Below are 13,758 nucleotides of genomic sequence, written 5' to 3' on the forward strand. Positions count from 1 at the left end.
CTTTTGTCTGTTCTTCAGTGGAAAACTTTTTAAATTCAGTTTTCATTGTTGTCACTGACTTTTTATTTATATGTTTCAATATTCCTTCTCTGTTTTTTTTTTCCACCACTAGGACGTCATATGGTATTTGTTCCAGACCGTTTCTGCTGTTGCATACATTCATGAAATAGACATCCTTCACAGGTGATTGGTTGGAACAAACTTGATTCTCTTTATGCTTTATTTTATGCTTAGACCAATTGGTATATGAAAGAATATGCCCTTATCCCCTCAATTTATCCTTTGTATTCCTGTATTCCTTCTTCATACAGTTATACAGCCAAATGCAAATCCTACTTGCTCACGTTCAAACCCAAAAATGATATTCCTTCAGTATATTCGTATTATGGATGTCCATTTAGGGGACTTTGGAAATTTGTACTTTTTTCATTCTTCTTGTACGATTGCATTTGCATAATAAGGGCATTCCATTCCTCCTCCCCCCCCCCCCCAAAAAAAAAAAAAAAGAGAAAGAGAGAGAGAGAGAGAGAGAAATAAATGAATAGAAATTCTGCATAAAGTCCAATACCTACATGGTGATAATATCACTCAAAAAATGTTAGTCTCTCGTTTTTTCTTTATTTGACTTAGATAATTTTTTTTTTTTGGGGTGATTTTCAACAGAGACATCAAAACCTTGAATATATTCCTCACGAAATCGGGCCTGGTTAAGCTCGGCGACTTTGGCATCTCGAAAGTGATGGGAAGCAACACCGAGATGGCGGAAACAGTAAGTGGTTTGTCCGGCAGTGGAGGCAATCTGTATCACCGGCCAGGAGGGTCTAATTCACCCCTAGCTCGTCCTTGTGACTCAGCATCAAACTGTTGGGTTGATCCTCCCGAGGGATGCCCATACAAGACTTCTGTGAAGGGATGCATATATCCTGTTGCTTATTGGCTGGGATTTTTTTTTTTCTTATGCCAGTGTTAAGTGATTACTAAACCAACTTAAGATGGTAATTCTAAACAAGGGAGAGACAAACAGACAAACAGACAGACATACAGACACACAGATAGATGTATGGAGATGAAAACTGTTATTTGATATGACCACCAACCAAAACTCCATTGTTCAAATTTCTTGTGAAACTGAACTTACGTTGTAGATATCTTCTTAATTATTCATCGTAATGAACACAAAAACAGTTGTAGATCTGATTTGGTGCAGACTTGTGTTAAGATATCCCATAGGGAATCAGTGATATGTCTGTACGGATTATTCTTAAGTAGAATGGCTGACCTTGTGTTGCTATTTATGAAAGATGCACATTTAATAGACATATTTTAGTGCCTATATCACTAAATTTATCATCTCTACTTTGAAGTAGTAGAAGGACCATAGTGTTCAAGGTTTGGGTTTCTCCTTCCTTTATATCTGTTCATCATCTACTCATTTTACCACAGTAAACTGAGAACGACCCAGTAAAGCCAGACATGTGTTTGTGCCATCATGCCAAAAATTAACTGATGAGATTCACTGAGTCATGAGGTCAGAGGTTAAGGGTGAGGAAAAGTTCTGACATAGCATGCTTCACTGCAATAAATCCAGTAGCAATGATAGGATATCATCAAATGTGGCACAGGCATTAAATGCGACAAAATCAATTACCCAGAGGAGTTCAGATGCTGGAAGATGTTTTGAAGACCAGTTTCATCAGTTCATTATTTGTTTTATATTTCGATAGAAGTCAGTTTGAGATTACAACCTATTAGGACATACCACATTGTGAACATTTGAAGACATTCAACCTTTTACTTCAAAAGATGGCCCATGAGAGATGAATTATGGCAATGAAATATTAGCATTGTCATAGTAAGGTCAAGGGTCAAAGGTCGAGGAGAAGCAGATGGTAGACTTTGTCCTCATTAGCCCTTTACATGGCAGAAACTTGACACCATTACAGGCGTCGTCTTATGTGTCAAACTAGTCTGCTAACAAGGAGCAGGATGGATTGAGACAAATCACATCACATGATAATGTCGGGTCTAACGAGTTTGTTATAAGTATTAAAGTAAAGGATTATTTCTGCTCAAAGTTGTTGCTTACCAACTTATCATCACCATATTTGCCAGGAAATTAGCCATGTCTGCATGTGAACAGTACCCCAGAGTTCTGACAAGCTTATTTGCAAGAGAATTTTTTTTTCCAGCTGAAGGTCTTATTTCCATTATATTCAAAGTTCACCTTTGAGTGAGTGTGCAAATGCATGGGAGCTCGTTTGGAACTAGAAAGTGATATATGTCATTCTAAGCACCCATAATTCAGAGATATCATGTGATAGTACCTATCTTTTCCACTTCTGCTACAAAACATAATGTTATGACGATCTCCAGTAGACACAGATTGTCTGTGTTGGCAGAAAAATGTCGCTGTTACCATGTTTTAACCACTTTCCTATTTTGCGGGTCTTACAGGCAAAATCATGTTGTTGACTTACTGCTTAATATGGTGTAACACTTTTGTTAGAGTCTTTTCATTACATTTCTTGTCATTTCTGGCATATCTTGTTTCAGATTGTCGGAACACCTTTTTATATGTCCCCAGAGCTGGTCAAAGGACAACAGTAAGTAACCACTGATTAACCTTTCTACCTTTGTTTACCTCATTGCACAACCACTATGCAATGGCAGGCCTTACCAGTGAATTATTTGAAGAGTGATTAAAGGACAAGTTCACCTTCATAGACATGTGAGTTGAGTGAATACAGCAATATTAGTGGAACACATTAGTGAGAGTTTAGGCAAAATCTGACAATTTGTTCAAAAGTTATGAATTTTTGAAGTTTCTGCTCAGTCACAGCTGGATGAAAAGACTACTATAGCTTATGATGTCACATGAGTACAACGATATAAAGAAAGAATAAAGAAAATTCAACATATTTCCATTTTTCTCCCATAACAAAAGAACACTCGACTTCTCTCTTTCAGAAGGCAGGGGGAATAATATTACCCTTAACATACGTCAGTAGCAAGTCGAAGAACTGTGCACTTTATTCAAAAAGTAAAGTTTTGTGAAATTCTCTTTTTATTTTCCTTATATGGTTGTACGCATGTGACATCATACACTGTAGTAGTCGTCTCTTCCAGCAGTGACTGCGCAGATACTTAAAATATTCATAACTTTTGCATAGATTGTCCAATCTTCCTCAAACTTCACTGATGTGTTCTACTAATATTGCTGCATTCTCTCAATCTTTATGTATATGAATGTGGACTTGTCCTTTAACAAAAAGTGAGGTGTGTTGCAGCTCATAACCACAAAGGGTATTCAAAATTACAAATTTAACATTTCACCTACGTCCATTGACAGAAAAGTGAAAATCAAGGTTGTATGTATATTGATTGCTGGAAAGGAGCCATGTAAATACTTTATGTTTATTTGATTTTGTTTCCCAATGTAGATTTGTGATGTGATTGATAAAGGAATACTGATACTCCAAGATGATTAATTTCAGTCAAAGGAATGAAGTTACATGTGACAGCAAATGTGAATTACGACCAGCAGAAAGTAACATACTGTAATACATGTGTAGTAAGGTCTGACAACTGTAGACTATCTGTGGAAAATATCACTGAGAGAGCTTTGAGATCCAAGAAACATTCATGTTCAATTAGCTGTACAATTGAAGTAGTGCACAACATGAGAGTGACAGGCCAAGGCAGGCCGTCACGTGAACACATTTAGTTGGGATGAATATTCATGAGCTCACCAGCATGGGCGTGTCCCACTGACTGCAGCCTGAAATCTGCCTCGAGTTTCAGCGTCCACATTATTTCCTTCAAGTGCAGTAGGGAATGAATATACATGAGCTCCCCACACATGGGAAGTGTTCCTCTTACTATGTATATCCCGAGTCCTGCAACAACTTGTAGCATCTCCCTCCAGTATCTGCTGCATGTACAGTGAGATTGTCTAATCTGAGTGTTTCAGGAAGCAAGTTACCAAAATTGACTGAAAACATGTGATACATCCTTATATTTATTAAAAGACATTTGATTTGCGATGAATAACTTGATTTACATAGTTTATATCAGACATGCAGAGTAACATAATGTGCTTGATTGGAAGGTTGTCTGTGACATTTTACGACCTTTTAAAAGTATAAAGTACTGCTCATCGAGTTATATCCTCAATCGCAACAGTCCTTCCGTTTCATTTCCTTTTTTATATTGTATGCCAGAATCAATCATTCATTTATTCATTCATGTCTTCTTTACTTACTGTGCTTATGTACTTTCAGGTACAATGCAAAAAATGACATTTGGGCTGTCGGCTGTGTGCTCTACGAACTCCTCACCCTTCGGAGGGTGTTCGAGGCATCGGTAACGCTACGCTTTCATCTCCTCGTCTCAAATCGTATTCTCTTTTGAAAAAAATAAAAGGGAGAACAGTGTAAAGTGTTGTCCCAGCAGGAAGCTGGGATGAGGTGCATGTATTACTGAGTTGTCAACAGGAAATAGATGCTGGCAGTCATGTTGTACGTCAATGAATCACATGATCGCCCTGGGCAGATCTGGCCCTTTTGAAATCATTTTTGGTTGTAAATGCTGCTGCACTGACTGGTTTGGGTTTGGATGATGAAAGGGGGTCTCTGTTCCCGAGATATAAATCATGGGCTTGTGTATTTAGAGACAAGGGCCATGTTGTCGGCCAGGAACACCCTACTTCATTGGGTCTTTGCCCTATACTTACTAGTGCTGATGGGCCAGTTGAGAGCAGTTTCTGCCAAACTAGGGCTATTTCTGCTTCAACACATATTTCTCTTCCAGTATGATTGAATTGTAGATGCTCACCATGATTTTGTATCTCCATCCAAATCTTAATAAGAGAAATTCAGGTTACTGATTAAATTTTGCTACTTATTTGTAGAAGAATCATTTCTGCATATAATTGTTTTTTTTTTTTTTTATTGAATTCCAGTGTAGGTTCAAAACATGATTTGGGAACTACATTCCTAATGTTAGAAAAATCAATTCAAATGTACAAAAGAATTTCTCCATTCATTTGAAGCATAATTTGCTTATTATTTTTGTGTGCCCTGATGTGGGATGCTGGCCAATGTTTGTGATGAACAAATTCTCCCTCAGAATAAAAAAAAAGAAGAGTGAAAAAAGATTATATTTGTCGTATGAGATTGTGGAGTAATCATGAACTATTGATTATTTGTGTTAAGTACATGGATGATAAGGAAACAATGAAAACTTGTAACCAGGCAAACCACTGGACCATGGCTGTAAGTCTCTGAAGGGCTAGGCAATCAGGATACAGTGCCTTGTCGTAGGGCAGCACTGTGGATAGGAAACACAAACTGGAGACCTAAATGCTTCTTAATCTGAGATCTCCGCCCTGGAACCACAGCAGTCCTTCATGGAAAATTAGGTCAACGTCTTTTGCAGCCCAATGGAAACGTTGCAAAACAACCTTTCTCTAATGTTTTGAAGTTTACCTTTAATATCTCCTGGAAAAATACTCCTGAAGAAAACACCCTTTGAATAGTAAAGCTTCCTCAATGATAACAGCAAAGCAAGGCATCACATTGTTCCAAAATTTAGCAAAGATGGACACATGATATAGGAAGTTTCCAAATTTGGCTCCGATTGTATAAACATTGGACTATTCATGAGGGCATCTTAAAGCCATCATATAACGCTGGTAGACTTTCTCAGGCTGCTAACAGAAGGTCGTACTTGCTTTGGCTATTGATCAGCTTTTGTTAACCAGGTTTCAGGACCAACTTTGCACAAAATTAAAATTTCCATTTTTGTATAGCCATAGTGTGCCAATTTCAGGACAGTGTGATGCAAACCTAATTGAAAGTTCAAGTTTAGGGGGGTATTTCATAAGGCATTTGTTGCACAAAGTTGTCTGACATATTTACTCTCAGCCTATCAGATGCAAGAATTTCTGCAGCTTATAACAGTTTGTCAGAAAAAAATATCTGACAAAACACTTCATGATATGCCCTCACCCCAGGTTTAAACAACAGTGCTCAAATTTGTAGATGGACCCCTCCCCCTCCCCAATAAAGCAAAAAACAATCCTGTAAGTATTGCCAGTTATCTGCTGTTCTATTGGCTCATATCTGTGGTGGTTGTGTAAACAGTATTAATTGCTGTGCAGTGATTTTTTTGATTTTTTTTTAATGTTTCTTTATTCTTAAAGCTTTGCTTCCTTGTTGCTTACTCCTTGTATTTCATTATTTATGAGAATTTATGTCTACTCCATAATTTATCATCCTTTCAGAAGAAAGAAATACTCTGTCCTTCCAGATATAATTTTACTGCTGCAATCACACCAGAGCATTTTAATCACGTATTGAATAGGAGCTGTGCCAAACAACAACCTGACACCTTTCATCATAACCCACAGAGCTTTGCCAATAGGCTTCTGTAGATAACTTTTTAGTGAACATTTTACATGTTTTTGTAATAACCTTGGGATGTCTATTTGTGGTAACTACAAATCCAATCTGTGCATACTGTAGCTTCTCTAATCATGATCAACTTTGTGTATTGCACTCTCATTCAGAACCAGCTGAAAGTCGTGTGGGGCATCGTTCAGAAAGACATTGGAGAAATAGATGAAAAGTACAGTGCAGATATGTATAGCCTCGTCTCTGAGCTCCTATCAAAGGTAAGATCTTATACTGTATTGTTTGTCTTAAAGCTAAGACATAGTTCTCAGAAGGGCTCAAAAGTCATATTTCACCATTTCGAATTTAAGTGCAGTATATTGGAAAGCTCTATTGAGAAACTTGTTTGACTGATGTGATTTGCATTACATCCCTCGTACCTCTTTGGGTAATATTTCACATTTTCGTCATTGCCGTACTGAATTCATGTTATTATCCTGTAAACACAGAAATTTTCATGGTACATTGAGTTTCACATATTTAGCACTGCTTTTGGCTAGCGCAAATTCTAAAATCCGGAAAAATATCATCACAATTTTATCTGCACGTTTTTCATGGGTTGACACTTGCGCATCACGAATTCAAGAACCCGCGAATATGTTTTTGAGCTGCCCAGTGCGAAAAATTAATCGCGCAAAAATATTGACGTTCACAGTAGTGTTATTTGATACAATTCTCATGCATATGTGTACGTTTTAGAGCAAAAACTAAGTTCTGCAGGCATATGAGAATTATGCTTTACCTTTAAACTATAGTGGGCATCCCATCCCTTGGCTTCCCCCAGACTGCCATGTGCTTTCAATTCTGAAACAAAAAAAGATGCCATGCTGTGAAGGGTCTCAATGCTGAGAGTGAGATGAGTGTTTCATTCATTCATTTGAGAATCGGTTTTGACAAGTGGCGTACCGAGGATTCTCAGTCTAATGCATTGAAGTATGGATAGATGTTAGTGTGTAATATTCACATCAGAACTCATAGATTGCTCTAAGTTTCATGACTGAATGAGAGATTAGAAGTTGTTTAAAGTGAAACAGAAGCAAGTTTTTATCAGTGGCTGTGCGTTTAACAGTATACTGTAAAACAAGGAATGTTCTCGTGCATTTTAATTTCGCGAATTTTGCGAGCGCCAAAATTCATGAAATTAAAATGCGCGCAAAAGTTCTTGTCTACATTATACGCATTGAATACCAGTGGCAATTCACGAAAATTTCATGCCACTAAAAAGGCCGTCGGCTCCAATTTGCGAAAATTTCATGCCGCGAATATATCATGTTTTACAGTACTCTTTCCATGATTAGGTTATTGTATGTGCTTGATGAGTTTTACCTAGTCTTGTAGAATCCTGTTGCCCTGAGTGCAATATTGCCTGATGTTGATATGTTATTGTCATTCTTTCAACTAATATTTTGCCGTTTTTCTCTCTATTCTTAGGATCCAGAAAAGAGACCAACAGCTGCTGAGATTATGGAGAAACCTCTTTTGAAAGACAAAAGAGCGTAAGAGAGAGTTATGATGTATTCTTTCCAGGTTTTGGTTTGTAACAATTATTGTCCTGTATTGTGTATCTGAAATTAGTAATCATCCCTTTTTTTTAATCCCTTCGATAAAACAGCTAAAGAACGTCAAGTGTGCCTAGTCCCATTTTAGAACATGCGATCAGTTGCAAAGTGGGAGTTACACATGTTATGGGAAGTGAAAATACTCTCGCAACTGACTGGGCCTTTTCATCAACGAATAAAAACACCCCCTGTCGCAAACAGGAATGATCACTCTACTGCATATATAAGAAATTATTCAAAATTGAAAGTCCAAATTCGAAATTCAGATCATGACCATGAACTTTGCTATCTATCAGTTTCTGCAGAGCAATCAGCAATACGATTTATACTGAAAGTAAAATAGAAAAGTGTACATTACAAGACTGCTTTTCAACCCGTTCTATTTTCAATGTGACCTTGCCATATACGACCTTCGGTAAGTTTCACCTGCCTGGAAGTAAAATCAAAGGAAATGTGTTGACGTTCTTGGTTTCTGTGTATGCGAAGTAGCTCAGTGTGCAGCTGCATTCATCAAATCATTAGAAATGTGTATGTATTCCTATTAAAGAATGCCAGTATGTATACACTTTGTGAAAATCAGCTCTCTTTATTGAAGATATGATTGATGGTCACGTTAGTTGTGATAATGATGAAGATCCCCCAGTAAAAGACATGAGTGCAAACAAATGATTGGTTCACATATCAAGTGATTGACGAGCTGTCAACAGTTCAAACCATAATTCTGCCCCTTCTCACTCTCACATCATCTCCCACAAGGAAGAGTTGAAGAGTTTAAATGCAAAAACTTATTCATCCATTTCTATCAACGTGAGATATGTGGGATCAAAGCTCCCAGAAAACAAAGAAAATAATTAAATTAGATATTTACGTATGTGATAACTTCAATTTCATTTTCAAAGAATTTCTTAACATGCAATGAATGCGGTTTCATCGAAAAGATTTGATTTTTCTCTGTTTGATGGTGACCTTACCTAAAAAACTTTTAAAATTGCATACATCTGTATTGAGGGAATTCTTGCATCGAGTTGTTTTTATTGAAACTGATTGACAAATTTCCCTACATCGATGTAAATCAGTTGCATTTATCTTTTTTTGCATTCAAATTGTTCTTTGAAGTTGATTATTATGTATTTGACATTTTGTCATATCATTTATTGCTACTAAGTAGCCAACATTGTTTTGATAATGATTTGTGTCAACTCTATGTTAATCTTTGCTGCAGAGAGAGGGCGCGAAAGGTGTGGGAACTGAACGGCGTTGTCCGCAAGGCCAAGAGTCAAAGCAGTTTCCACTCGGAAACAGTACCTGTAGTCACGTTCAGAAACAGAGAGGTGAGAACACTGGAAATTGGAATGCAGGCACATTGTTGCAACATTGGTAGCAAGCAAAGAATTACAGATTCATTCAAATCGTGTGGATAAGATTAGGGTACAGCATCTTTGAAAGTAGACCAGAAGACACAAACAGTGGCTTCAAACTGCTTTTTTGTGATTCAATGATCAATTTATCCAAAGTAGTAATTGTCTGTGTCATGTAGATAAAGAAGGTTTTGTATTATTGGAATGTGTTCATATTCATTATATTCATGATATTGTCAGCATCTGTGTTCACAGTGGCTTTATAGACAAAGATATATACAGCCTTTTTTTGCTGAGAGAGTTTAAAGGAAGCAGACAAGGATTAATGTATGCCCTTTAACACTTATCTGAAGATGAGGTAATAATTCAAGATTAGATTATCATGCCCACTTGTGAAGAAGTATATCTAATTAGGAATATTGTGCCTACCCTTGGATGCGTGTTACAGGTGTACTACTGGGGTGGCGGTCGCCTGACGCCCCTCAAGCTGGAGGCATTCAAAGACGGTAACAGCGCCCTGCAGGTCTCAGCGGGACACGCCCACTTTGCTGCCGTCACCGTGGAGAAGGAGCTCTTCACGTGGGCGGTGAGTCCTCGTTAAGTTTAAAGCATAAACATAGTACTCAGAAGGACTCAAAAATTCATCTTCCATCATTTGGAATTTGCTTGCAGTATATCGAATGGGCCTACAAAAAAACTTACCTGGCTGATGCGATTTGCCAGGATACTGAGCTGTTTTTGGAGCATCTGAGATCAAACGAGTGAAATAGTAAACGAAGGTGTACCTGACTATTATTCCTTAATCACCTTCCCCTTTCAGTAGCGGGTATGTAGAACCTTACCAGTATGTGATGAACAAATCATGCCCTACCAGTAGTATTGAATCGCATGCAGCTGACAAGCAGCATATAGTTCACTCTCCTGTGCTATGGATACTGCTGTGGCCCAATATATTGAAATTTATGTAATCAAATATAAAACTTCAGGTAGCAACCACAATCAGGTATAAGCTCTGAGATTGTAGTACTTCTAGCGAACCTTTTTGGCTAATATTTCACATTTTCGTAGGTACCCAACTTAAATTGTGTTATTACAGCATTATTTCACACATTTCTCTTGCACTTGTGAACATTTTAGAGCAAAAAGCGACACTTCTGCAGGTATTTGAGAACTGTGTTTTCACTTTAAGTTGTACTCTGTGAGGGGGATTAATAAATTGGTGCACAAAGTCGCAAAATGCTGGTAGTAGTCAACTTTTGTCTGATCATGACTCAGCAGAGCAATCGTTGCTCTCTGTAATGGAGAAAAGGTCATCTGTCTGCTGTATGGGTTTTATGTGAACATGAATTTTTATTTGAAGTGGCATCGTTTATATATCCTTGTGGAATACAGTCTGCCAGGTATAAAAAGAGAGAGTTTTGTTTCAGTATTGTCAATATGGAATGTTCCTGAATACAGATAGAAGACTATGTGATGGTATCATTTTGACTGTTGTCGTACCCATTCTTTTTCATGTTTTTATCTCTGAGGAAAGGGGGGGGGGGGGGAAGCATCGGTGAAAGTGCACAGGGATGAGTCATAATATCCAGGGTTAGAACAGACAAAGTGCCTGCTCATTATTATTGACCTTGTCTTGTAAACTGAACAGGGTTATCTATTTCTGTGTACTGTGGCAGTAATTCTTTGTTGTAATGTGTCCAATGCACACCTTTGAAAGGCCTCCTCTTCTTTTTGAAATTAAAACCAAGCTTTTTACATTGTCGTTATAGTTGTAACTTGATATAACTTGGCATATTTTGTTAAGTTTGGTTATTCATAATTTATGTGTTCATTCATTATGGTTCTAGAATGTCCATGGTGGGCAGGAGATGGTTGGTCAGCTTGGCCACGGGGACACGGCCTGCTACAAGAATCCTAGGAAGGTGGAGGCACTCCAAGGCATTCCTATCAAGGCTGTCTCATGTGGAGAGGAGTTCACGGCATGTGTGACCGGTCAGTTTACCATGTGGTCATTTTGTTTTTTCATTGAGAGTTCAAAGGTTGTTATCATTCATTTTGCTGTACTGCCTGATCAGGTGTAGTCAAAACCATTACAGATGTCCAGAAAAATTTACTGCTGGTGATATAATCCTCCTCATTTTAAGTCTTCGTGCAAGACTGCTAGAGGGAGTTTCATTGTTTCCCAATATGGTCAATTTTTTTGGAGGGGATTTAAAGAATACCAATAAAACTCCTGGCAAATTAAGGTGAGGTGCAAGTACATGAAGATGATGAAGAGGCTCTTCAATTTGGTAGCTGGGACAACATTGTATAACAATGGAATCTGTGGGATTAGCCCTCTAATAATTCACTTTTCAGTGATGTAAGAAAATGTTTAGAGCACATGTCAGAAATGGAAATTAGATTATGATAACTTTCTCTTTATTAATCTTCAGAATTATTATTCTACCCTCTGTTCAGCTACTTAAACATCGACAGAGTGTTCATGAACCTGTTGACTAAATAATTATGTGACTACCAGTGTGATCAGTTAATATGATATTTTGCCAAATGCTCATGTCCCAATCATTTGCTTCCAGATGAAGGCCAGGTCTACACGTTTGGCTCTGACTACTATGGCTGCCTGGGGCGGGGAGAGGACTACGAAGCCGACGATGACGATGATGGCGATGACGAGGATGGGGTCAACCGTCCGATCCTGGTCACCTTCTTCGACCAGAAGCCCGTGCAAAAGATCTCCTGTGGCGATAACCACATTCTGGCCCTGACCCAGGACAGGGAGGTGTACTCCTGGGGATGTGGAGAGTTTGGTAAGTCAACCTGTGCTTCCTTGCCTTGGACCTGAGCCACACCTCAAAGCCCCCTGTACCTACACCTTGAAGTCTGTGTGTCCCTTTTACAACCCTGAAAATTAGATTCCTTTTATAAGCTGGTATATTGTAGAGATCGGCGATTGAAACCTTTCCTCAGAATAATAAAACGTGAAACTTTTTTATGATCGAGGGGAAAATGCTGTAGAGTTTGCATGATGTCACTCGGGTCCCAAAGAAATTCCAACCAATATATTTTGGTACAAAAGGGGAGCGTAGTCTCAAGTGACATGGGGTTAGTTTCTCATTTCTTTGTTAAAAACTCTGTGGTGTAGTACCTTAAGATTGTATACACAATGTTAGGAGACCTTACTCTTCAACCATGGAAAATTTGGTGACATTTTCGAAAGGGATATACAACCTCTCAACAGGAACAAAAATGTCACGAAAGACCTTCCAATCAACCGGTGAGTTGAAGGGTGGTGAGTTGGCTCAGTCGGTAGCGTGTCTGCCTCACGATCACGCGGCCCGGGTTCGAACCTGAGTCTGGACTGAGCAATGTTGTGTGTAAACATACCGTCCCCTCTAGCAAGAGGCAAAACACTCTGTCCCTCGGATAGGACATAAAATGGAGGTCCCGTGTATGAGAGAGTCACAGCTCATGCACGTAAAAGATCCCGCTTCATTCATTCATCGCAAAGAGCAGGGTGTCTAACCCGGTGAAGTGGTCCCACCCCACATCCAACTGGACCCCATGGAAGACCAGCTTAGTGTAGCTGAATATGGGCTATCCAGCCATCTTCACAGATGGAAATGAACAACAACAACCACATTTCTCCTGTGACATTTACCATATATTTACACAGGGGCCATCGTTGCCATTTGTTCTGTCCTTGTTTCTTTTTGCATTTTTTATTTATTTATGGCAAATCGATGTGATTTCTGATGGTTTTTGTAAGTGCTGATTTTGGTATTTGGTGCTCTGAATGTAGAAAGCCTTTTTATAACAATGTTTTGAGGATGAAAATAGAGTGCGCATCTCATGGTTTGCTCGAATACAGGACGCCTTGGCCTTGGCAATGAAGATGACTACAGACTACCTCAAAAAGTGAGTAGAGGTAGAAGTTCTTGTAACAGTAGTAGTAGTAGTAATAATAATAGTAATAATAATGATAAAAGTTGCAGTAATGATAATAGTAGTAGTAGTAGTAGTAGTAGCAGTAGTAGTAGTAGTAGTAGTAGTAGTAGTAGTAGTAATAGTAATAGAAGTAGTAGGAGGTCAATACTACTTGTAGTATAGTGTACCAATAGAAAAGAAAAGAATTTAGAAGAGTTTTGAATTAAATATTGCATTATTGTTCTTTCTGAGTTGTTTTTCAACTTTCCATCAAGTATTTATGAAGTCAGGTAGAATATAAAGATTAAATGAAAAAAAAAAGATTAAAGGCATTATTTACCTTTTGAAATGAAACACAAACCAAGCTTTAGTGCTTCAAAATAGTTCTAAAATGTGAGATAGGGATAGAGATAACAAATGTAAACTTTAATCAGGATAATCAATGTTCAGTATTGTTAGATA

At 38.1% G+C, this 13,758-nt stretch overlaps 1 protein-coding gene across 1 annotated transcript in view; it reads left to right on the forward strand.

Annotated features, from left to right (window-relative positions):
• The window catches only part of LOC139719362 (serine/threonine-protein kinase Nek9-like), a 41,195-nt gene that overhangs the window by 13,386 nt on the left and 14,051 nt on the right, over nucleotides 1-13,758 (forward strand). The window contains exons 4-14 of the mRNA XM_071630777.1: nucleotides 113-183; nucleotides 664-769; nucleotides 2,554-2,603; nucleotides 4,281-4,362; nucleotides 6,569-6,673; nucleotides 7,884-7,948; nucleotides 9,234-9,342; nucleotides 9,818-9,955; nucleotides 11,217-11,361; nucleotides 11,949-12,179; nucleotides 13,241-13,287. Of these exons, the coding sequence (XP_071486878.1) occupies nucleotides 113-183; nucleotides 664-769; nucleotides 2,554-2,603; nucleotides 4,281-4,362; nucleotides 6,569-6,673; nucleotides 7,884-7,948; nucleotides 9,234-9,342; nucleotides 9,818-9,955; nucleotides 11,217-11,361; nucleotides 11,949-12,179; nucleotides 13,241-13,287 (1,149 nt within the window). The remainder of the gene's footprint in view (nucleotides 1-112; nucleotides 184-663; nucleotides 770-2,553; nucleotides 2,604-4,280; nucleotides 4,363-6,568; nucleotides 6,674-7,883; nucleotides 7,949-9,233; nucleotides 9,343-9,817; nucleotides 9,956-11,216; nucleotides 11,362-11,948; nucleotides 12,180-13,240; nucleotides 13,288-13,758) is intronic.

The sequence above is a fragment of the Diadema antillarum genome, unplaced genomic scaffold, assembly GCF_040938485.1.
Source record: "Diadema antillarum isolate AM-2024a unplaced genomic scaffold, OU_Dant_1.0 scf00000109, whole genome shotgun sequence".
NCBI lineage: Eukaryota > Metazoa > Echinodermata > Echinoidea > Diadematoida > Diadematidae > Diadema > Diadema antillarum.